Raw genomic sequence first — 27,535 nt, 5'->3', positions numbered from 1 at the left:
TTTGAGTGTTTCGCGACGATTTTTGATATTTCGATTTCGATAGATTGAGGAGTAGAGTAGGATAGAGTTTCTATTCAAATTACTTTCAGTCCCAACTACTATATCTAACATACAAGCATCCTTACAACCCATTTTCAAAGTCGGTTTCGATTGTGTTTGATTATCCTTCGAGTCTCGATTGATTTGATTGATTCACCACACCTTTTAACATCAAAGTAACATGCACAAGTAACACGTAAGGCACACACACACGTATAAAAGCATTAAAATTATCCACACTTGAGTTCGATGATTGATTTGATTAGCTTGATTATTGATTGGCTAGCTTTATTGCATTGCTACTTCCTATCATTCACAGTCGGTCGTTGATTCACAGTTCGCTTATCGGCCGATTAGTTTGATTATACAACACTTACTCCACATAATATGAAAATCAAAATGAAACTAAAATAAAATTAATCTTTATTGATCTTTAATTCCAATAACAGTCAACTCTTGACTTTGACTTTGACCTTTGGGAAAACACGGGGTGTTACATAGTGGTCCGTCAGTGATCCAAATTTGCCGTTGAAAAAAAATATATATATTTACCATAGATGAGCCCAAAACTTGTCATGTTGTGCATTGTATTTCAAGTTTTCAACTCAAATTTAATATCATTTTTTAGTCTTAATATTAATTCCTTTTCTTGCAGTTTTCGTTTACGACAGAAACCAGAGTTCCAGAACGATGTAATTGAAGTGAACAAGACCAACTACGAAACCTGCAATGCCGAGTATCCAGTTCACAAGTACACAACAGGAGCCGGAAGAGACGTAGTGGCACTCAATGTCACCTGTGACGGTGGTGGTGTGGTGGTGGAATGCAGGTGGTCTAGAGAGAGAAAGAAAGGAGAGAGATGAAGGGTGCAAAATGTTTATAGAGACAAAAAGAGAGAAGGGGGAGAGAGATATATAAGAGAGAGAGAAAAAAAAATCTATTAATAGTTTATTTTTTTATTTTTTAACTATAAGGGTATTTTGGTCATTTAATAATACTTAACAAAAAATTCTAACAGTGTTAGAAATTTGGACTCAAATGGTTAAGAAAAGTGTCTATAGGGACTTAAGACGTTAAACATTTTAATTTTGGACTTAAATGGTTAAAACCACTAAAACACATGCACTCAAAAAGTAATTTACCCTAATTATTAACTTTAGAGAATGTAACATTGTTTGTAAAAGGAGGTTAAACTTTTGTGAGCTTCATAATTTCACCCCTCTTCTCGTGACAACAATTAAATTTCTTATGTGCTATCAAGTACTATGTTTCCCACATTCTATGGTGAAACACACGGTCTAATTGATTGAACAACATTGTGGAACCCTTGGATCCGTCGGTGTATTATTTATTTATTTATTTATTTATTTATTTATTTATTTCATTTTGTTTGCGCGTGATAAATTATTTGCAGATCTATGTCCACACACACAAATCTATATATGTACACATATATATATAATATTTTATTTATTTATTGTTTTGTTTTTTATGTAAACTTTAGGGTTAACCTGTTATAAAGAATTTCCTTTTTAACATAAAATGTATTTATGTAGTTTTTTAGAATTAAAATTTTTATATATAATTAACTTAAAATTAAGTTTATGATATTTTTTTCTTTTTTCTATTTTTTTTCTTCATGTTTCACATGTGCTTGATAGTATTTTTATATTTTATCGATATATGTATTTAATATGTCTGAATAATTATATAATATAAATTTAATATATTATTATGATCAAGACATTACAACACTACTCGTATATCAACCACACACATGCACATTGACACAAATACCACTTGCCACCCTTAATTTGGAAGGCATAGGCACGTTTCTTGTCAGTTGTCACCTTACATCCTTGGTGTTCGATTTTTGTGGAATTAGGATTTTATTAAAATCTAATCCGAAAGACCATCAAAATTAAACAATACCGTTAATATCTACTTATTAATTCAAACTGATTCAAGATTCATTTGCAATCTCCAACTTCATTGATCAATTTTGGTATTCAAGATGTGAAAAGATGACGAAAGACCATCAACTATTGTTCTTATACTAGAATAATTACTCTACTTGTAAGTAGCGTAATTGTTTGTATAGTAAGAGTAATTATCATTGTAATGTACTAACTCTAGTTAGAAGTACATTAATTGATTTAGTTATAAATACTTATATTTATAACTTTGTCATCACGTCTTTTCTTTACGCACATTTCACGTGAAAATCTTAAATGTATTTGATAATAATAAGAAAAGAAAATATACATGTACAACATTACGAAACGACGCCATAATTGACGCTTTTATACATTAAACACCGACAAGTAAATAATAATTAGAGTTAAATGTCATTTTAGTCCCTATGGTTTGTGTCATTTTGCTAGTTTAGTTCAAATGTTTTATTTTTTTCGTCTGTAAGTCCAAAAATGTTTCACCATTGCCATTTTAGTCCACTAGGTTAACTTCATCCATTTTTTCTGTTAACGAGAAGAGCATTTCAGTGATTTTATATGTAATTTTTTTAACTAGAAAGGCAGTTCAGCCATATAAAATGACCGAATTGCCTTTTTCGTTAACAAAAATAATGGATAAAGTTAACCAATAGACTAAAATGACAACAGTGAAACCTTTTTAAATTCACAGGTGAAAAATGAAATCTTTAAACTAAACTAACAAAATAAACCAAATCACAGGAACTAAAATGGCATTCAACTCAAATAATTCTAAAGGAACTTTAAAAAATTTTTAAGAGATTGTACCTTTATGCTTGATTTTAACAGCTGGATAATATTTACATATCACCTCCAAGTCACCGGGAAGTTGTGCCTTTTTTGCTTTGATGAAAGTGATTCGGTTGTTACTAAAATAAATTATAAACAATTAAATAATCTTCTAAGTTTAGACGAGGTTAATGATTTAAATAATTTTATTTGTAAGTTACAATTGTTAACATATTTAAATTCTAAAAATATTATTAATAGCTGATTGCGCATTCATTCGTGTGTTTTGACGAAAACCTCAGTTTTAGTTAAAAAAAAGCTTTTGATTTTTGGTTTTTTGTTTGGTTTGGTTTTGTGGAACATTAATTTCGTTTACGTTCAGTCGGCAGGTGTTGAAAAATTCAAACCATAGCGAATGGTTTGGTTTGCGACTTATATTGAAAACCAATCATAAAAAATCGGATGGAACCGTAAATTTATATATATATATAGGGTAAGGTTCCAGCGTGAACAACCTCCCAAGAGTGAACTGCGTGAACAAATCTTGACCGCTCATTAATATGATCTTGATTATTTAATAGGTTAGATTGTATTGTTTTATTAAAATTAAAAGGGTAGAAGTGTAATTATATTATTTTGCTTATTTAAAACTAGGAAAGAAATTTATTTCCAATAATAAGAGAGTAAATCTCGTAAATATACCATGTATTATACACATGTGTACTATCGTGTTGGAATGTATAGAGCAGTAGAACACAGCAGTACGCATGTGTACTACGGAGCTAAGACAACAATGTTGCGGGTCACATGTGTACTATACCATGTATTATACACATGCGTACTATCGTGTTGGAATGTATAGAACACAACAGTACACATGTGTACTACGAAGCTAAGAGTTATACACAATAAAAAAGATTACTGAAAACTCTAGTTCAACCAAAAAAAGAGTAAAACTATAATTCGAATCTTGCTGCTACTATGACCAAAAACAATGACAATATTAAAATAAGTTAAGATTATCCTAACATATTTAAAATAAGTAATTGTTTTGTAGATGTCGAAAATTTTGGTAACTGATGATGATTTAAATATGTTAGGATTTTGAAATTAATAAGACAATAATTTCATCCTTCCGTTACCCGGTATGCGTATATAATTATTCAACCCTTTTCAACCTATAAATAGTTGAACATAATTAACATAAATCTTATTTGCGACATTCATCATCTTTTAGTCATAACTCATAATTCGAGTCTTTTGACTTTTAATTCGCGTTCCTGTTTCTCGGTTTACACATATTTTTGAAATCCTACCCATCAACCAGGTATTAACCGAAGTCATTATGCAACCATTCCGGTATGCATCAAGACATAATTTTTGACTCGTTTGGTTGACTTAGCGAAATCCATCGCTTTTATTCAACCAAACCTTTATCAATTCGTTATTTTGACCCATTTGGAGGTTTTAGTGAAATCCACCACTTTTAACAACCAAACCCTTTATGAATTCATTATTTTGACCCGTTTGGAGTTTTAATGAAATCCGTCACTTTTAACAACCAAACCCTTTGTGAATTCATTATTTTGACCCATTTGGATGTTTTTGTGAAATCCATCACTTTTAACAACCAAACTTACCGTTAATCACATTCATCCATCTAGTTCATTCGTACGGAATCCACCGCTACAAACTAAATTTCATCATTCTATCTTCATTATTCAACATAAATCAATACAAAATATTAACGAAATTCTACGAAGCATAAAGTCACATAACTTAAAGCTTTTCCTTTAGTCGAGCGCTTGCCCCGGCTTGACTTCCCGAAGCTTCACCCGAGTTGCCTATAATGTGCTACCCAATTATTATTAATACCTCATTGTCCATACTCATGGCATGCACACTTGCCAAGGTTTTAACTATAAGTTTATATCGTGACTTGATTAATATTAAGAATTGATGTCTTATTTAAGCGTTTTATCGAACACCTTGCATGCATGGATTTTGTGCTACTTCTAATAATCACAAGTAAACATCATTTATCCATAATTTCATTCCATCAGGTTATTATGTCCGATTTTGACCTAATTAACATCCAAATTCTTGTTTATCATATTCATAAGCATAAATTAATCATTATAATTCATGCATTCCAATCTTTCATATAACCCATTTAACATAAGCATTTCTCATCATTCAAACAGTTGAAATTTAGCATTTGTTTCATAATTTTATCAAGGGTTTTGTTCCTAGACTTGCATACATCTCCTATTCAACTATAACATCTACAATTTATATTTAAATCACAACTTGTGATGTTCATCAAATTCTATAACAACACCAAACATCAAAATTCATATACCTTATGATCTCCTAACGTGGATGATCACATATTTCAGTTCATGCATACAATATTCACACTTTGAGCCTTTAAATTCGGGGATTCTTGCTGATTAGGTTAAAATGGGGGTTTCCCCTTCTGCTCTTGTTACTGATCGAACACACACACATGCACTTATGATGTATATATATATAGGTACGAGATCAGGAAAAAACGCCCTAAGTGTGAGAACGGATCCTGGCCCAACACGTGGCACGCGATATAGTGCAGCGCGGAGAGGCTTTTTTGTCCTTTTATATTCTTTTTTTCAATGTGTCTCACAACACCGCTTCATTTTTTAGCGTTTAGTTAGATTCAACAAATACATGGCGTTTTTATTGTTTTTTAGATCACGTGCATAGTAAACATTTGGCATTTATGGCGTCCCCAAATTTAATAAAATCAATTAGTAATTATAACTTCTTTTCCTCCATGGCGTTTCCCAAATTCATCAGGCGGTTTTGTAGATTTCAATAGTTCATATATGTTATCAAGGTAAACTTCTTGGAGTTCATGGCTTTTTTAAATTCATTAGTAATTTAAAAGAGTACAACTAAGACGAAATCAAACAAATACTAATAGTCTTCTGTGGATGGTATTACATCAGAGATGTAACCATCGCTTTGTTTATCACTCTCATCAGACTCATCATCATCATCTTGTTCATTGGCGTATAACGCCATAATCTCGTCTCTTCTTTGTTGCATCCTATACTTGAATGTATTCACAACGTTGGATCTAGCATTGTTCGAAGGTGCTAAATCACAGAGCTGTTCAAGAAGATGTAGTCTATCTGTGTTCAGCACTTCGTCCATTGTCAATGAATAATCCACCCCGTGTTGATAGCTCACCTTCACCGTTCTTGATTGTTATCCAGAATCCAACTGGTAACTTTTTGTAGATCAGTATCATCAACATCATCATCATCATCATCATCATCTTCTGGAAATTTTCTCTTTAATCTTCCTATTACCTTTCGATTCCTTTCACAATCGTAGGCAACTGGAATCCCAAGGGCTAGAATATCCCTCTAAACGGCTTCATCGATACTAAGTATGGCCTTGATTGTTTTGACTTTCACCTTTCTCCTGTCAGAGAACTTTAGGACGAAACGTCCCTCTGACCTCTCGAAACTCCATGCAATAACCTACGCCATTTTTTTAAAGTGTATGGCATTTTAGACAATGTGTGGCGTTTTTAGTGAATGTGTGGAGTGTGAAGGTTTTTTTTAGCTGTTGTATTTATATAATGAGCTTTTTTTATAGTGCCAGGTAGATATATGTTTTTGGCGGTAAAAAACATCAGTAGTTTTTTTTATGTGTATTTTGTGTATCAATTATTGTGCCATGTAGGATGCAGGCCTATAATGTGACAGGTAATTATGGCGTTTTGGAAAGATAAATAAATTCAATTACGATGGCATGACTTTTAATATAATAAATGTTAGTAATAAAGTTTTTAGTCGTTTCAGTTACTGTTTGCAGTTACTGTTTTGTTCAGCTACATCTGTTAAGACTGTAACATTTCTAATCTTTTCTGGGTTTGGCGTTTTGTTTTTAATCGTGTTTAGATAAAGATGGCACGTTGTTTTATACATTGTTTTAATGGTGTTTAGTCAATTATTGGTGTTTTTAATAATAATTTGTTAAAGTAATTTCATTATTAGTTTTGGCATTTTTTGGCGTTTTATATAGTAACAACGTGCTTTGCCAGCATCCGTTCTCACAGTTTTCATACTATTAGGCGTTTTGGTGTTTGTAGTTTTTGGCGTTTTATAAACAATTTTTTAACAGTTATAACGTATTTTATTAGTAGAATTCGATAACAAACAACATAAAATGATCCCCTAAAAAAAGGTTGAAAATGAAAAAAAAAATTAAAAATGCTAATCTAATTTCTCATCCAAATCTTCACTGTCATCAGCCTCTTCTTCTTGATTTTTTTGTGCCTTGAAGCTTTGAATACCTTAGCTAGATGCCAATTTTCCTACATAACCCTTGTCTTTAGAAGAAGTTGATTAGTGGCATCCTGTATTTTGGTGTGATATATTGTTGTTTGGTGACATGTCATTGAAGATTGTCATTGAAGATCAACTCCTTCTTGGATGCTATTATGATCATGGAGTCCAAAATAGTATTTACACTGCTATCGATCCCTTCATGCCATCAATATATCCATCAAGAACAAAGCTCACATAATGACATATCACTGTTATCAGTCTCTTTTTTTTTTTTTAATATTTGTCCATCTCATTCAGCAAAAGCTTATAGAGACACCCATCTCAGAGAATAATCTATTCATTGAAACTTCATTTAGAACAATACTCAATACATAAGAAACGAGGTTTGCCATCTGTGGTTTTTTTAACTATTTTTGGCTTTTTAAAGTGAGCGGTTTCTAGGAAACATGACGTTGTTTTTAGGTGTGATCAATTGATTGTGCAGAGACGTCTCCCATGTAGTTTAGGCGGGATTTTATTATAATAAATGTTAGTAATAAAGTAACCATCCTTTCAGTTACTGTGTGTATTTACTGTTTTGTTCAACTTTATCAGTTTAGGGTGATAGACGTCCCATCTTCCAAGTTTGGCGTTTTTATATTTAATGGCGTTTTATAGACCAAGATGAGAAAATACACCAATAGAGAAAAAATCACACAGGAAAAATAGTTTTTATTATTTTTGGCGTTTTGTATGCAATGACTTTTTGTAGTATTTTTTGGCGTTTTGAAACTAAGGGGATAAATATAGTATTTTATTATCTGAAAAAAAATTACACAAAAGAAAAAAAAATTAAAACTCCTCGTCAAAAGGTACTTTCTCTGAGAAGTATCCATCACTTCCTTCGTCTTCTTCTTTGGAGTCTTCTTCTAGTCTTTCATCCAAGTTATCACTTTCACTTTCATTGGCTTCTTGTTGTTGAAGATTTTGAAGCCTCCATTTGAACATGTCCTGCATCAACGTCATTTTTAGGTCCATGTCTGTGTTCAAACATGTGGCGTTGTGTAACTCTTCCATGAACCCAACCCCCTGCTTGATCATGATGTCTTCAAGCATGTAGTCTTCCTACTCTCCGTTGTCACATATAACGGTCACCATGTCTGTTTCTTCATAAAAACGCCATGATGTGATGATTGGATCCATTTTTCCATCTGCTTTGCTTGGTCCAAATTTCCTTGTTAATCTTCTCATAAGCTTATGTGTTTTATGACATTCGTTACCAAGAGGGATGCTAAGCGATACAATACCCCTCTGTACCTCTTCTTCCATTTTCAAAATTGCTTTGATTGTCTTAACAAACACCATTCTTCTGTTCTCAAAAACGTATGACGAATCTTCTGATTCTCAGGGTGTATCTCCATGAGACGATGGTTGCCATTTTTGGCATTTTGGTTAAACTTGGCGTTTTGGTTAAACTTGGCGTTTTGGTAAAAGATGTTTTTAGAATGATGGATGGAAGTGATTATGGAAGCGATGTTAACATTGTTTATATAATGATGTTTTTGTCGCGTACTTTAGGAGGGAATTTCTTCTAATAAATGGTAATAATTGAATTTCAGTTACTGGTTGTTTCTTTCTACATGTAATCTGCAACGCGTTTTATCACTAAGCTTTGGGGTTTTGTATTGATGGTGTGTTCTCATTTTAGTTGGCGTTTTGAATTTGAACAGTAAAAGACCCTTTTACCCTTAATGAAGCGCGTCCACTTAATAAAATTGATATTATTTACGGAAATGTCACCGTGCCAATCTAGTCCATATATTGTTTTGATCGGATGATCCATAAGCGTTCTCACTGTTCTAACACTTTTAAACGTTTTCCCTAAATCCTGACCATATATATATATATATATATATATATATATATATATATATATTATTGTTAGAGTATTTCGTATCGGGCATCATTAATTATATATTTAATGCATTTGAGTTTAACTTAATTAAATTTGGTGATAACTAAGTGACATGTACTAAAAATCGTCCTTTATGTTTACACTGGATTGCAAATCATGTCCTTTGTCTTCAAAAATTACAAAAAAAAGTACTCTATGTTTACAAATCCTTACACGTTACGTCCTTTAACCTTAACCCAGTTAATTTTTATTGTAAAATTAAGAAACACAAGGGTATTTTGGTCTTTTTACCCTTTATCTAAATTAATATTATATATACACCCCACTCATCTCTATTAGGAGTTCCAAACGCCACCATCAACCACCACCGTTACCGTTAGCCACCACTGCCCCCACCTGCCACCACCAGCTGCCGCCATCACCACCACACCTACCAACACCTCCTTTCTCAGTCTCTTTCTAAATCAGAAATGTGACAACCCGAACTTTCAAGGTTAGTGACGTTTAATCTTGTGATCTTAATTTCTCGTTATCGCTCTCTAATGTGTTAAATGTTCTGTACTGGTATAACTCCGTTAAGCTTAAACTTAAATGTATGATAACTCGGTTAAATAATGCACACTTATGTAGGTGGGCCGCACCTGTCACGAATACTATTGGGCCGCCACCACATTTAAACTAACTCGGCCCAATCCCCTTAAACCACTTCTTTATGTTTGCTACTTCTCGGCCCAATCCGCTACTCTTAAACAACTCGGCCCAATTTCCCCTTTTTCTTCGTATATACGTAAGTTATGTGTTTTACATTACAACTGGTTGCAAACCCTACACCCCTCTAGACAAGTGACGGCAGTAGACACCCCCCCCCCCCATCGAGGCATCATCCTATTCGGTCGAACTCTTGGTTAGTACATTCATGTTTATGTTAATTCTTAATTGTTGATCTGGTTATGTGTGATTTTGATTAACAAAAAGTGTATATATATGCTCTGTAAAACATGATTTGATGATAAGGGTGTATAGAAACAGTTTTATGTGTGGTATAATGTAGTTGATCTCGTTCGAACTATGATGATGTTAATTGTTATGTTAATTGTAATGTCCTTCTGTGATAATGTGTATATAATGGATAAATGGAACCGATTGATTGAGATTATGATTAGGGTTAATGATTAGGTGATGACTGAAACTCTGTGCATTAAGGGAATAGTGTAACTATTATGTATGCGACGAAACTCCTTCCTCGGCGAAACACTCTTATCGACAAAACACCTTAGTGATTCGTCATCCTTCACATCGACGAAACACCTTAGTATTTCGCCCCCTTTCATGTCAACGAAACACCTCAGTGTTTCGTCGGTTGAAGTTTCGCCGCCCAGAGGATAGTTCACAGACTTGTTGGACGTTTAAGTAAAATTGGTTAACAGCTTTTAATAACTTTTCTCTCGGACCAATACTGATATACATCAAGCGGCCTAATATGATAATATTTTGAATATAGTCTGTCGGCCACGATTATAAGAATCACCAGATTGCGTTTATTGTCAAGTGATTTGTTCCTTTATCATGTCAATTCATGACATCAGGTGTGAGGCTCATTGTGATTATAACTACTATGTCGGCCATTATCTTGATCCAATTAATTCATATTCAGTTTTGGGTAAACTCATTTGGGCCGCACACTTAAAATAGTTTATTATTTTTGGGCTGCTACTTGATCAGCGGGCTAATTGTATTGGGCTGCACCTCCCAAAAATCATTCACTGGTTACTGACCCATGAATAAGTATGGATCGCACAAAGGGAACCATGTCTTGTAACTCATTTGGGCCGAACTTAGATGGGCTGTGTCTTGTATGAAAACTATATCAAACAGTTAGTGTAACTATAACATGTGACTAACTTTATGATGTGCCATACCATGATGTCAATTGAAATTGTGAAGCTTTTTTATGAACCGGTACGTGTACTGAATGACTAAAGTTATCATGAGATCATGTGCATGGAATGTAAGATGTTAATTATGTGATTTAGGTGTATGTGAATCGGTTACTTGCTATGGGTTGATCATGAACTGAGAGGTGCATAATTAACTGTTATGAATAGTATCATGTTATGTGCATTGCTGGTATATTACTAGTGAAATGTGTGCAGCGAGTATGTGATCTATGTATTTACGAAACTGACTGTCTTTGGTAACTACGATAGGGTTTGGTTGGCTAACTGGAAACGGGTAATGTAACGTAACATACCGAGCACATCTAAGGTGAGTTCACTGCTCTTTTTCCAAGCATGCGTCCCGGGGTGGGACATCTGGTAAACGTTCCAGGGAGGAATGTCGGGTAATGGGTTTGACTGGAATGTTAAACCTGGGTTGTTGGTTAATACACGTATATCTATCACTCAAGTCCCTCCTACCGATTGTTGCCGAAGAAGCAACGGGGTATTAGTTAATAGCGCTATTTAGGTTTGTCACCCTCACACCGCACCGAAGAGGTCGGGAGTGAACTAATGACCCCCCCATCTTGACCATTGCTTTGATAGAGGCATTGGGGTTTAGGGCAAATAATCTGGAGCTATCGGCGGTAAGCGTGTGATTAACAACATCTAATCTGTGAAACGTTTTAATCTGGTAACTGGTATGTAAACACGTTAACAAACTTTGAACTCACCAGCGTCGTCTGACACACTTGTCTGCATGCTTGCTGGTCATTAGATTTATGGTTGGAACTTGCTATCTGGGAGTGCTGGAGTGGTCATGGTCGAGACTTTTGGATACACGTTTCATTGGTTGTGAACGCTTGTTTTGAAGAGATGATTAATGATTTACAAAATGCTTCCGCTGAACGTTTACTTTGGTTTTAACTTATGTATTGGAATTATATTGCGAAATGAATGAAATGTTTTACTTAAATATTTATTATAGTTCAATGTGATTGGTGGCTAGATACTGGTACGTCACACGTCTTGCGGTGTTTCCGCATGTGGTATTTTGGGGATGTGACAAGAAATGCCCATCTCTCTCTCTCTAAATCCATAAAAGCCTTTCACCTCCACTCTCTCTCTCACTCTAAATCTAGGAAACACTAACAAACATTATGAAAATTTGTAAGATGCATTCATCTTTAGAAATTGAAAAAATCAGTTAATTTCATGATATACCATCTATCTCATCAATATCCACCACCACGCAACCAACACCTTAACCACCACCGCAACCACGACACCCATCAACAGCCAACACCGCAACCCAAATCTGAAAATCCCTCATCGGAACCCTAGATTTGGCCAACGACCACCTGCCATATCTCCTTAACTAGTGTTCGTCTACAGTGAAGCACCGCCTCCACCAACTGTTCTTGTGAACCACCACCCACCACCCTCTATCATCGTCACACCGCACCTATACTTCCGAAAAGATCTGAACTCACATTCTTCTCCATTATAAGATCTGAACTAACCATCGTATCTCCGTTACAAGGTCTGCTCTTGTTAACCATCACCCATCGCCCTCTGACTATCAACCAAGATCTGAACCAGATCTGGTCAGATGGGGTTGTGATTTGGTCTAATGAATTCACCTTTTCCTCTGTTACATAAACCTCTGACACCCAAAGATTGAATATTGTAGATGGGGTTGTGATTTGGTGTGATGATGTTTTTGTGTTAGGGAATGGAGATGGTGTATGTCCAGAAAGTGGAAACCTCATAAGAGAGAGAGAGAGAGAGAGAGAGTAGATAGAGAAAATGTGTATAATATATATTTCAGATTTAAGTTTCTTTTATTTATTAAAATGCTTTTAAATAAATGGGTAAAAAGACCAAAATACCCTTGTACTTCCAAATTTAACAATAAAATTTAACTGGGTTAGGGTAAGGACGTAACATGTAAGGATTTGTAAACATAAAGTACGTTATTTGTAATTTTTGAAGACAAAGGACATGATTTGCAATCCGATGAAAACATAAAGGACATTTTTTGTAATTTACTCTATATTTTGAGCATTCTAAGAAAAACAGAATCCCACGGATACTTAAAAACATGATTTACATGTTCATTATTTTGAGGATTGTATAACACGAATACCAAATTTATGATTATTGGTTTGTTGGTTCTTTGGAGAATCTTATTTTTGTATTATGCTATTATATTATATGGTTTTATAGCCTAGTGACATTTTGGAGTGATATAAGGTTTTAGGATCAATATGTTATGAGTTCGATTTCCACAAAGGGGTTTTTCTCATATTTGTTGGGTTTCCTCCTGAATTGGTGTATATGCATTATGCCTAGTGGAGATGGATATGATCGGGTAGTTCCGCTGGTGGCACGATGATACTCTAGTGGTCCGTCAGTGACCCAAATTTGCCGTTATAAAATGTATTATGTTATTATATAAAGACCTAACAGAGCCTAAATTGCGAAAACAAACCAAAATCAAACTATTAGTAACGTTTTGGTGTAGCTTTTCGATAACAAAATCGTTACAAACAGAGCGTAAACACCGCTATAATTTAGTGGCATATAAGCTATTAACACTAACATCGTTTATTCGCGAGTTAAAAGTAAGAGGCTGTTTGTTTACCTCTTAACAAAGCTCTTAATGGTTGAGATCTCTTACTCTCTTACTGGTTCAGCACTTAATAATTCAGACTGTTTGTTTCGCGAGCAAATGTCTGAATAGTTTAGACATTTGCCTCTGAATGGTTAAGCATTATACAGAGTCTAAATGGTTAAGACCTCTAATCTAAATTAGTCAGACATTTACCTCTGAACGGTTAAGCATTATACTGGCTCTTAATGGTTCAGACCTCTTACAGGTTCACCACTTAATGATTCAGACCTTTTACTGGTTCAGCACCGAACCATTCAGAAGTTTCCAACAGCCCCAAAGTCATTTCAGTATTTTAAACCCAAGGACTTATTTATAACTAAACCGAAATTAAAACTATAATTAGTTATAACTAAACCGCAATTATATTATATTATATATATATATAGTTAGCGAAGGACGATGAATAGTAACATTATTTTTAAAATAATATATAGCTTTTAATTATTATTTTTATTTCATATATTATAATAGTTTCTTATTATATTTACTTTTAATAACATATTTTAACTTTTTTTCTTTTTTAAACCATATATTTTCTTTACCATTTTTTAATATTTTTTTTCCTTTTTTAGAATATATATTAATTTACCAAACAATTTGATACTTTTTTAATAACTTACGTGTATAACTTTATTCTAAAAACTTAAGCAGGTAGCCATGTTTGATTTTTTCCCTCGATATTCCTTATAAGTTTTGTTAAAAACGAAGTTGTACTCAAAATAAATTATTTATTTTGTATCATAAAACGGTACAATGATAAACTAAGCCGTTCTAATGCTCTGGCTTTCTAAACAACATGTTTTATTTTCAAGTCACGTTTGTTTTACATTATCATTTGCTCGGTTTCACCGTAACGCGCGACGTAAAAAAAACTAGTTAAAACTATAATTAACTATCCATGGGGCGTGATTGGGGCTAAATTTTGAAAAAAAAACACGCCCGTTATGAGTGGTCAAATAGCTTATATGCCACTAAATTATAGCGGTCTTTACGCTCCGTTCGTAACAATTTTTTATCTAAAAGCTACACCAAAACGTTACTAATAGTTTGATTTTGGTTTGTTTTTGCAGTTTAGGCTTTGTTAGGTCTTTATATAATAGCATAATACATTTTTTAACGGCAAATTTGGGTCACTGACGAACCACCCGATCATATTCATCTACACTAGGCATAATGCTTATACACCAATTCAAAAGGAAACCCAATAAATATGAAAAAAAAAACCCCTTGTGGGAATCAAACCCATAACCTATTGGTCCCAAAGCCTTATCTCACCCCTAATATGCCACTAGACTATAAAGCCATGGGCGATAAGTGTTTTGATTTATTAGGTAATTTAATTAAAGAGTTAAATGTTTTTTTAGTTCCTGTGGTTTGGGCCATTTTGTCAGTTTATTCCAAAGGTTTCATTTTTCGTCTGTGGGTTCAAAATGGTTTCACCGTTGCCATTTTAGTCTAGTGGGTTAACTTCATCCATTTTTTTTGTTAACGAGAAGGTCAATTTGGTCATTTTATATGTAATTCTGTTAACTAAAATGGCTATTCGGTCATACAAAATGACCGAATTACCCTTCTCGTTAACACAAAGAAATAGATCAAGTTAAACTAGTGGACTAAAATAGCAACAGTGAAACTTTTTTGGACTCACATGCGAAAAATAAACCTTTGGACTAAACTCGCAAAATGGCTCAAACCACATGGACTAAAATGGCATTTAACTCTTAATTAAATTACCTAATAAATCAAAACACTTATGCCCATGGCTTTATAGTCTAGTGGCATATTAGGGGTGAGATAAGGCTTTGAGACCAATAGTTTATGGGTTTGATTCCCACAAGGGGGTTTTTTTTTCCATATTTATTGGGTTTCCTTTTGAATTGGTGTATAAGCATTATGCCTAGTATAGATGAATATGATCGGGTGGTTCGTCAGTAACCCAAATTTGCCGTTAAAAAATGCATTATGCTATTATATAAAGACCTAACAAAGCCTAAACTGCAAAAACAAACGAAAATCAAACTATTAGTAATGTTTTGGTGTAGCTTTTAGATAAAAAATTGTTACGAACGGAGCGTAAACACCGCTATAATTTAGTGGCATATAAGCTATTTGACCACCCATAACGAGCGTGTTTTTTTTTTCAAAATTTAGCCCCAATCACGCCCTATTTCGCCCCTCGACCGCCCCTGGGCGTGTTTGGACGTGTTTTTCGAAAAATCCCTGGCCCGCGTGATTTAAAACACGCTAAACTTGCACCATTTTTTAGAGTTGACCGTTTCCAAACGGTCATATTCAATTATTTTTTTATTTTTTTTAATTCCCATTTTAATCTGTAAATACTCCACATTTCTCCAACTTTTTATAAAAATAACCCACTTTCTATCAACCTTTCTCTCAACCCAATCTCCAACTTTTATAAACTCAACCATGAATCCATTCCGACCCCTTTTTGGTGTTCCGTCAAGACCCGGGAAACCGAATACCACCCAACTACAACAAAACTTTAACCTTCAAGACATGGACCCGAACATGTTATCGTACGCGGCTTACTTGAGCGGCTCTACTCCTTACATGCCACACACTTACGGCTTTACCCAACCCGGCGCCTCGCAACCATCCCAACAACAACCCGAACCCGAGGTGGATATCGTGTAGGAGACGCAACCAGAACCGGAACGAGAGACATCCAAATGCGGTAAAAGGTCACATAAAAAGAAGGACCCGAACCAACCTCGTCGTAAGCATACTTACATTATTTGGACGAAGGACGAGGAATACACGTTGGTTCGGTCGTGGGTCAATGTTTCGGAGGACCCCGATGTGGGTAAGTGTTATTTTTTTTACTTATTTTTTTTACACGTCGATTATTTTTTTTAACATACAACTTATTTTTTTTACCTTTTGTAGCAAACTTTCAAACCGGTCCTGAATTTTGGAATAGGATTCGTGAGCTTTTTTATAGCACGTGGGGAAAAGGTGAACATCGTGACAAGGATTCCATCTCTAGCAAATGGACCGACATCAACAACAAGTGTCACGCATTCCAAGAAGTTTATCAACGATGCTACGGTAATCGGCCGAGCAGAGAAGGTGACATCGGTGTTTTAACGAGGGCTATGGAAGAGTTCGAGAAAACAAAAGGCGTTTTCACGTACTATAAATGTTGGGAGCTACTAAGAAAAAGTCCAAAGTGGGCTGGCGTACCGACCATGACGTCTAATAGTAGACGTAAAGCTAAACGGTCGAAAACGTCATCCTCCGTTGACCCTGAAACACCAACATCGGATGCCCGCAACGTCGATTTAAATGTTGTTATGGACGATGACGAGGAAGTTGAAGAGTTGACCTGACCGACCGGTAGAAGAAAGTATAAGCGAACCGGGAAAAAACCGATGGAGTCGTCTTCCGATCTCGAGTTGAAGGAAGATTTCGAGGAGATGAACCGTCGTCTCCAAGACATTCGAGACCTCGACCACAAACGTTGGGAGACTATGAAAGAACGAGTCGCCGAAAATAAAAAGTTTTACGAGATGCAAGCGGCGAGGCAAACGGAAATGGACATAGAGTTTTTGTCCAAACCGATTGACCACCTCCAAGGCGACGCGTTGATCGTTGCATAAATGCACCGCCAAAAACTTTGGGAAAAATACGGACTTTAGATCATCATCTTTTTTTTTTTAAGTTTATCTCTTTTTTTATTTCCGTTTTTTTAAGCTTAGTCGGTTTTTATTTTTTTTATTTCTAGTATTGTAATTTTTTTATTTAATGAAGTATCTTAAGTTTTTAATTTAAAAGAAATAAATAATTGTGTAATGATTGGATGGGGCGTTATTGGGCATTATTCCACTACGCCACTTTTACATAAACGCCCAATAATGCCCCCATGCTAACTGGACTGCCACATGGCAGAAAACGCCCCAGGGTGAGGACATTATTTATCAAACTACTACGCATGGTCTTAAGATTAGCATCGTTTATTCGCGAGTTAAAAGTTAGTCATTTCAGTATTTTAAACCCAAGGACTTATTTATAACTAAACCACAATTAAAACTATAATTAATTATAACTAAACCGCAATTATACATTATACATTATACATATGAAAACAAAGAGGCGATGAATAGTGTTTTTCTTTTTTTAATGTTGTTTTTTTTTTATTTTATGAATTTGAATTTACGATGAATAGTGATAAGATTTTTGAAATATTCTTTTTTTGAACGGCCAACAAACTCAATCCCGAGCACTCTCGGGGCACCCACTGGACAAACGGAGTACTCCGAGAGTAACCCGAGTCCACCACCAATTCCGGGGAAAACCCGGTAACCCACCCGCCCGTAGGCACGACGGTGAAATTACCGGTAAAACCCGTTTGGCTCAAGGATCCAACCTAGGTTTCCCTGGGTCTCCTATCATTGCCCACCAATGCCTCACTCTGCACCAAGTGGGAGTCGAACATGCATCTCTCAAGAGAAATGCAAATTTTATTTTTAAAGTATTCTTTTTAATTATTTATCTATATGAAAGTTTTCTTTTTAATTTGATGTTAAAGTATTTTTTTTAGTTATTTACCTATATGAATTTGAATTGACGATAAACAATTTAAGTATTCTGTTAAACTTATTAATAATATATTACTCATTAATTAATTTGATTCTTTTAATAATTTGCGTGCGTTAATTTTTAATAATAATATACATTACTCATTAATTAATTTGATTCTTTGAATAATTTGCGCACGTTAATTTTATAATTTGTTTTTTTATTATTATACATTTTAATTTAAATTGACGATAGAATAGTGTTTTCAATTTTTTAAAAATTTTCTTTTTGAGTTTTTTAATAAAAGATTGTTTATCATTTAGTTTATTTTTTAATACCTTGCTGATGTTAGTTTTTCTAATCTAACTATGTAACTATACTCTTTAAACATTGTGATACACTTTTTAATGAAAATGTATATCGTGCCGCTATCATACCAAATAGAACCGGAACCAATGATGTATAGTATTTACTTTTTTTTGTATTCAAAACAACATATTTTTTTGTATTGCATATTATACGAGTGTCGATAACAATATTAAAAATGTATTTTTTATTGTAAACTATATGAGTCTCGATATGTGACGCATCTAATCGATTTCGACCAAATAACATCGGTACCGATATCGGCAATATTAGAACCCAGTATTCGTTCTTAAGGTTTTTGATTGATATAAAAGATGTGTCGATATCCTTTTGAGCATATCGCGACTTTATTTCTTTAGTTTTCTTTTTCAGTTACTATAGCGAGTGTCCGTATTGAAACGAACCCAACCGAACTGATAATAACTGAGTTACCGCCGTATAGCGCGAGGGAAAACCTACTATTTATATGAATTTGAATTTACGATGAATGGTGATAAGATTTTTGAAATATTCTTTTTAATTTTATTTTTAAAGTATTCTTTTTAATTGTTTATCTATATGATAGTTTTCTTTTTAATTTGATGTTAAAGTATTCTTTTTAAGTTATTTATCTAAATGAATTTGAATTGACCATAAACAATTTAAGTGTTTTGTTAAACTTATTAATAATATATTACTCATTAATTAATTTGATTCATTTAATAATTTGCGTACGTTAATTTTTAATAATGATATATATTACTCATTAATTAATTTGATTCTTTGAATAATTTGCGCCCATTAATTTTATAATAATATACAAATCTAACTCCATAATTATGTTAATTTTTTTTCCAACACTGCGATAATTTTTCTTTTGTTCAACATGGATACCGTGCCGCTATTGTACCAAATCGAACAGACACCAATAATGAATAGTAATTAATTTTTATATCTTAAAACTATATATGTGCCGATAACAATATTAAAAAAACGTATTTTTTGTATTGTTAACTACATTAATATTGATACGTGACTAACCGAACCAATTTCAACCGAACAATCGGTACTGATGTTGGTAGTATCGGACCGATATTCTTTTTTATGGTTTTCAATGGATATAAAACACGTGTGAATGTCCGTTTGGGCATATCAGAGCTTTATTTAAGCTGTTATAGCTTGTGCCGTTACTGAAACAAACAGAACTGAAACCAACTGAATTTCCGCCGCGTAGCGCGGTGGAAAACCGCTAGTTAAAATTATAATTAACTATGCAACCTTTATAATTAATTAAATTACCTAATAAATCAAAACACTTATCACCTTGAATGCGAGTTAAATGATAAATAAATCTTTTATGGGAAAGCTACAACATGTGGGCCCATGACAACCCAAAATCTAATTTGCGTTCGCATTTGCATATGTTTTTGTTATAATTAAATCTTGAAAAACTTAAATAAATACTGAGGTGAATTAAACACACTAAATCACGATTCACGCACATCCTGCCTGTAAATTTATTACAGATCTCTTTGCTTAATCACAAGCTCAAAGATCACACAAATGTTATAAATATCAAATCTTTTTTCACAAATTGCAGGTCAAGATTCAAGAAAAACCATGAAAAACATGATTTTTAATTGTTTTTTCATATTTTTCTTGATTGGATTCACTGTGTTGGGCAAATGTGCAAATGGGTATGAATTTTTTGATACAAATTCAACAAAAATGTTGTCATTTGTAGAAAATTATTCTAATTTTAATCAGTCTGCTGCTGGTTATTATAATCCACTTTATGTGGGTCTTACTTTGATTCGTGGAGCTGCTGCAAAAGGTGCAGGTGGGTTTTCTGTTTTTAGTTATTTGGTTGGTTTTCTTGATTTGGATCTGCATTTGTGATTTGGGTTTTGATGGGATCTGGATAAAGATTTAATCTTGGTTGTGTTTGTAGGTGATTAGCAGGTGGGTATTGGTGTTTTTTTGATTTTGTGTGTGTATTTGTAGTGATTGTTGTTTATAGAATTGGAATGTGTGTTCTAACTTTTTGATTTTATTTGTTTAAATCTGTCATGTTTCTTGACTTGTGTTTTACATCTTCTACATGTTTTGCCAGTTTTATGTTAATCAAGTAGAAATTTTACATTCAAAAAAGGTCAAATTTTGATTTTTTTTAGTAATTGTTTACTTTTAGAGAATGTCCTGTTTGTGGTTGATTACCAGATTGATTTGGGTGTTGGTAATTTTGGTGAACAATTTTAGTAATTATGATTTATAAAATAGAAATATTTTGTGTGTGTTTCAAGCATTTGATTTTTAATGTTCAAATCAGTCCTGTTTAGATTCCAAATTGACTATTGTTCTTGACATGTGCTTAACAATTTGTATTTTTTTTTTTTTTTTTGTAATTTAATGGTTTTGTGGAATCCAATCTATCTACAATGTGCTACTAATTACATAATTTTTATGTAAATCAAGTAGAAATCTCACATTCAAAAAGTCAAAATTCAACTTAATAGTAATTGTTTACTTCTATTGTCTAAATTTTATTGTTTACTAATTACTTGTATAGTATATTATAAACTTCGAATCGAGTTTGTGTGTGTTTTAAGCATTTGAATTTAAATATTCAAAACAGTCATGTTGAGATTCTAAATTGGCTCTTGTTTCTTGATTTGGGTGTTCTCGATTTTGGTCCATATTTCTCGGATTTTTTAAAATTGAAATGTGTTTTGAGTGTGTTTTAAGCATTTGACTGTTCAAACCAGTCATGTTTAGATTTCAAATTGACTCTTGTTTCTTGACTTGTGGTTTACAATTCCAAAATGTTTGTAAATTAATGCTTTTGTGGGTTCCAATCCATCTACAAGGTGCCGTCAGTTTTATGCTAATCGAGTAGAAGTCTCACATTCAAAAAGTCAAACTTTGACTTTTGTAAACATTTGTAGTAACTGTTTACTTTTACAGTATGCTTGGATGGAACATTACCCGGGTATCATTTACACCGTGGATACGGTTCGGGTGCAAACAGTTGGATCGTTCATTTGGAGGTTTGTGACATCCGTAAGATTATTATTATTATTATTATTTACAAGTCATTTTGTAGTGATCTTGATCTCAATTCTATTCGATCCCAATAACCATAACGATATGTGTGTCATTACTCATGTTACAGGGTGGAGGATGGTGTAACAGCATTAGAACTTGCGTTTATCGCAAGACAACAAGACGTGGATCTTCGAACTATTTTGAAAAACAGTTGGCGTTTACAGGGATTCTGAGCAATAAGGCTCAAGAAAATCCAGGTTTCCTCTAAAACCAATCGATATGTTATCTTATCTGCAATGTGATTATGCATTAATTAACATGAACTATTTGGCTATAGATTTTTTCAATTGGAATCGGGTGAAGATTCGTTATTGTGACGGTGCATCTTTCACCGGGGATTCCGAAGATAAGGTAGATACGCTTTACGTTTAGTTAAATTGTATTTCGTCAACAATTGTTTTCTTCTCCGATCCCCTCTATATATAGAGGCAGTGGCAAAGCTTGAGATTTCCGACCAACGGGTCGAAAACGTATATACCATATACCTAAAAATTTCTATATGAACACTACATACTCTTCACTACTGAACGAAAAGTTCGGGGGGTCGGCCGCCCCCACAAAGCTACGCCCTTGTAGAGAGGCGCGTTCATTTAAGAACCAGTAAGGCAATAACATGTTGAGAACTGCTATAAACGATTTAACAGTGCGAAAGAGGGGCCTACTACTATAACTAAGATAATCTCTTAAAAACCATATGAATATTGATGTGATATCGTCTTGCTAGGTTCATGGATTGCAATTTAGAGGACAAAAAATATGGTTGGCGGCCATCGAAGAGTTGATGTCAAAAGGAATGCGGTATGCTAACCAGGTACTCTTATAAACCATTTCTCGTTATTAAACTTGTTTCACGCAAACTTACCTATTTGTCGATTACAATTGTTATACGTGATTATCAAAGAGTATTTTATATTTTGACTTCCCGTCAAAGTGTCAAACACTTGTACTAAAATACATATGTTCAGGCACTTCTTTCCGGATGCTCTGCGGGTGGCCTTGCCTCTATTTTACACTGTGACGAGTTCCGAGGTTTTTTCTCAAGAAGAACTAGAGTCAAGTGTTTAGCTGACGCTGGAATGTTCATGGATGCGTAAGTCTCGTTACTTCTACTTATGAATGGTCCAACACGTCAAATAGTGAAACTTCATCTAAATTGGGAACGGGTCAAACAGTTGAAAGTTGCCCAAACTCTATTTTAGATGCATAAAGCCTCTTAATCGTTTATACAATGGTTTAGATTAGTAGATTACCATTGCATAGTGGTCAATAGCGGCTATAACGCGCTATGTAGCGAAGCGACCAAGTGTAGCTATTTGGGTCATAGCGACCAATAGCGTGAATAGTGACAGTTATTTATTTTTTTTTTGTTTTTTTTATGTAAATAGCAATTAGATATAGCTATAAATATCTGGATTTATAGGTTTTTATAAAATATACATGTAAAATAGCATATATACCAAGGTATTTTGATATAATATACATATAAAAATTTTCAAAATTCTTTTTCTAGTGTATCGCTATTCGCTATGTAGCATATAGGTCACTTGTCGCTATTTGCTATTAACAACTATGTACCATTGTAATAATGTTACTAATTTTTCAATTATAATTAACATATTTACATCTTAAACCTTTTAGGCGCGATGTAGCTGGTGGACACACACTAAGAAACATGTATAATGGTGTTGTTACATTACAGGTATTCATAATCTTGATATAAATGTATTAAGACATGGGACACGAGTACGCGACCTGATTCTGAATTTTCGTTAAATTATTTGTACAGGGGTCTGGTAAAAACTTGCCAAGAACGTGCACCAACCACCTCGATCCAACTTCCGTAAGTATTCGTTCTCAATTTGAGTTAAATCTAATTATCTAAGTGAAAGGTATCATCTTGATAACCTTCAGGGGGGGGGGGGCAGTGGTAAGTGTTGAGTCCCTCTTGCATCCCCCTGAGGTCGCCTACCTAGCGCAAGCTACGTTTTACCTGATCCCATTGGTTAGCAGGGTATTGGTGGGGTCCGTGAGTTTTCGTGTAACGGGTTCTCACAATTAACAAAAAAAAGTATCATCTCGATGATGTTTTTTTATTCTAAAGTTTCCTTGTTCTCCGTTTTCAGTGCTTTTTCCCGCAAAATATTATCTCGAATCTCAGAACGCCTATGTTCCTCCTAAATACAGCCTATGATTCCTGGCAGGTAAATACTATTTATTACAACAATAATCTAGTTTTTTAGATTAAACAAATACGAAGGTTGAAAGCGTTTTAATACACTTTGAAATCTCTCAGATCATCGCCAGTTTAGCTCCACCAACGGCTGATCGTCGCGGGACTTGGAAGGCGTGTCAAAAGAACCCTGCAAGTTGTTCACCTTCACAATTAAATTTCCTTCAAGGTAATGCCAATTTTTTTCTTTATTGTCCGCATCATTGAACGTGTAAATTTATGGTGCTCTTTGAAATAGGTTCGGTTGATCCAAAAATTGAACAAATTTTGTTCAATTTTCTTTTCATTTATACAAATATATATAATCAAATATAATCACAAAAGTTATATTGTTTCAACGATAATCTTGTTTTTTTGAATAAAATTTAGAAGGTTTTATACATTAAAAAGTCAGTTTGGGCAACTTTTGACTTGTTGACCCGTTTTCTATCTATCTAAGATTTTTACGTGGTTAACTCGTTGGATACCTATTGATAAGCAAACGGGTCGAAAATCCCACCCAAATTTAGCATAAAACCAAAATCCAATCAATTCACTAATGCACTTTTCCTCCGCTTTGAGCAGGATTTAGAAACCAGATGCTGAATTCGGTCAAAAGATTCTCAATGTCGAGACAGAACGGATTGTTCATAAATTCATGTTTTGCTCATTGCCAATCAGAAAGGCAGGATACATGGTTTGCTGATAATTCCCCTCTTCTCGGAAACAAGGTATTATCAATTACTATATATATATATATATATACACACACACTTTTTTTATTACATAAACAACAGCCCTTTGAAATGACTGGAAATGCTAACTAACTTTTGTACAGCCGATTGCATTGGCGGTTGGAGACTGGTATTTTGAGCGTTCAGCTGTCAAAAAAATAGACTGCCCGTACCCATGTGACAAAACATGTCACAACCTCGTATTCAGAGCATAAAACCTCGGTCAGGGCCGCAGGCTAGTTACATCATTTTTAATAGATTATATGAATAATTTTCATATTGTATTTTACTCATTAGTTTATTGAATCTCTTTGAGATCGGAGAGGAATATGTATGAGGGAGAATTATTCATCAAGTTTGTATTTCTTCACATTCTCTCAAAACTAGAGTGAGTGTGACTTATTTATTATATAGAAAAGACTCGATTACGTTGATTATTGTTCGTTTCCAGGTACCACTAGAATGCCGTAAAATGATGTCAAAATGGAACGCCTGGTTGCTATGGCCACGCATAACTTAAGAACAGGGATCAACTCGGATTTTTGACAATTTTGACTCATTTACAAGTTAATGAGCTAATGTGGGTTGTGTTTGATCTCGAACGGGTCAAGTTAAAAAACATAATAAACAAGATTAATGAGTCAAGAGGGTTGTCCGTCGACATGATTAAATCGGGTTTGCTCAACTTAGTTATAGTTAGTTATAGTTTATGTAATTTCTACAAGATTATTTTTAAAGTAATTACACTATATTGATTTCTACAAAGTTATAGTAAAGAGGTAACTTAAATATATATATATATATATATATATATATATATATATATTTCTGATATAGTTTCATGTATAAGAGAGAGGGGGAGCGAGAGAGATAAATGGATTAAGTTTAGGTTTTCTCATTAATACCATAAGGTACAAAAACTAAAATTATTCACAAACTGGATTTTACCAACACAAATTACAAGGCCCAATAAGGTTGCCTAAGCCTAAATACAAAAATGAGATGGCACACACGTGTATATAACTCACACATTAACATAAGGTTGCCTAGAAGTGTTCGGGACAATGCCTTGAAGTGGGCCAAAGGGAAACACCTCTAGCGAGGTCCGAGGGTCTGAGATCCTTGCGAAGGTCGCGTTGATTGAAAGTTGTTACGCATTTACATGGATGGTAAAAAGTTGCATGAAAAATGATCTTTAGTAGTAACTGATTATTAATAGTAAGTTGTTGGGTCATTAGTGACAATTTGTTCTAGTAGTGGCATATAGTTGTAGTAGTAAGTAACTACCGAGCAATGGCAAATTGGTCAAAAGTCGTAAGTGATTACTGAGTAGTAGTAGCTGCAACAGTAGTAGCTTAGTTAAATAGTAACTACGAGTAGTAGTAATTATAGCATTAACAACACTTGATTACTATTTAGCAATAGTAAGTTTCTATTGAGGTTTTCTACTAACACAACTGATAATTATAAGGAGTTATAATTTATAACCGATAAATATTGTTGTCACACCCCAATCGATGGTAGAAACATCGGAGTGAGACGAACAAGATTGTTCAAAACATCATAACGAACTAAAATGACAGTAATTTAGTAAACGAATTTCATTTCATTCATAATTTCAAGAGCACATTATTTCGAAAGGAAATACAACATTTAAATCTAATATAACCAAACAAGCAAAAGATTACATGAACAAAATTTGGGTATGTGTCTAGTTCATCCTAAGTAGATTTTTCGAGATTTCATCATCAATTTCCTTTAACATGCATTAAGTATATGTCAACATAAAAAAAGGTCGGTGAGCATACAAGTTTAATTTACATAACATACGTGTAAAAATCTCAATTCCAACATGACAATTTGTTCACTAAGCTACATATCACACTAGCATGCAAAAACTATATGTCAAACCAAATTGTCCACTAGCGTAATCTCGTCACTGAAGTGAACAAGACCGTTATGATTGAATACTTAACAATGACCCCAAAACGGGCGATGTGCTACTCCTATAGCGCTATACATGTTAAGGAAGGCTTGCGAAGTTAGTGACAAATAGTTTACATGAAAGTATTCTAGCCTGTATAAACCTATAGGTAGCGTTTGGTACGTAGGAATGAGAGGTGGAATGGAATGAACCATTGAGAGGGAATGAACAAAAGAGTGTTTGGTTGGTCGATGGAATGGAATCGCCCATTCCAAAATGCATTCCATTCCCTCAGAATCATTCCATCCATTCCCCCTGTTTTTTTTCCATTCCATTCCCTCTTCACCCTTCATTAACAACACCACAACCTACCACTGTTGCCACAACCCACCATCACTGTCAACCGCCGCCGTCACCCACCTTCGCCGCAACCCGCCACCGCCGTCACCCGCCACCGTCGTTGTCTCCACCCAGATCCATCCCCGCCACCGCTGTCGCCTCCATCCACCATCGCCATTGCCACCTCCGATCACCGCCACCACCCACCTTCGATCATCACCGCCACCATTGCTGCCGCCACCTCCGATCACCGCCGCCGTCGCCACCCCCCTCCGCCATCGCTATCAACTACCACCACCCACCACTACCACCGCTACCACCTGCCACCACCGTTGCCACCGCTACCACCTCTGACCACCGCCGCCACCCACCACTACCACCGCTGTCACCACCCGTCGCCGTCTCCACCCACCACCACCGCCGCCGCTACAACTGCCACCTATCACCACCCACCATCGCCGCCCATCATTGACCATCGCTATCGGATTTTGTTCCTTCGTCTTTTCTCGCATATCAAACAACAAAAGGTAATGGTTCATTCCATTCTCACATGGTAACCAAACAAGACATGGAATGGTAATGATTAATTCCATTAACTCATCCATTCCATTACCTTGTCCATTCCATTTCCCCGTCCGTTCCATTACCCCATACCAAACAGACTCATAGTATGGCAAGTAGCATGTTTGGTGGATTAAGTGTTTGCATGAGATTGATTATGTGTGATTTGTGA

At 34.6% G+C, this 27,535-nt stretch overlaps 1 protein-coding gene across 1 annotated transcript; it reads left to right on the top strand.

The window, feature by feature from the left end:
- The first annotated feature begins 19,946 nt into the window (after nt 1–19,946).
- On the top strand, nt 19,947–24,967 carry LOC110877942 (pectin acetylesterase 12). The gene is made up of 12 exons (XM_022126173.2): nt 19,947–20,331; nt 21,456–21,538; nt 21,664–21,793; nt 21,874–21,947; nt 22,321–22,407; nt 22,562–22,686; nt 23,235–23,295; nt 23,383–23,436; nt 23,720–23,797; nt 23,890–23,995; nt 24,391–24,536; nt 24,644–24,967. Exons 1-12 carry the CDS (start codon nt 20,112–20,114, stop codon nt 24,752–24,754), a joined length of 1,275 nt encoding a protein of 424 aa, XP_021981865.1. The 5' UTR covers nt 19,947–20,111; the 3' UTR covers nt 24,755–24,967.
- The last annotated feature ends 2,568 nt before the right edge of the window (nt 24,968–27,535 follow it).

This window comes from Helianthus annuus, chromosome 9 (genome assembly GCF_002127325.2).
Source record: "Helianthus annuus cultivar XRQ/B chromosome 9, HanXRQr2.0-SUNRISE, whole genome shotgun sequence".
Taxonomy (NCBI): Eukaryota; Viridiplantae; Streptophyta; class Magnoliopsida; order Asterales; family Asteraceae; genus Helianthus; species Helianthus annuus.
The sequence above is the reverse complement of the archived record's forward strand: the minus strand, read 5'-3'. Positions and strand labels throughout refer to the sequence as shown.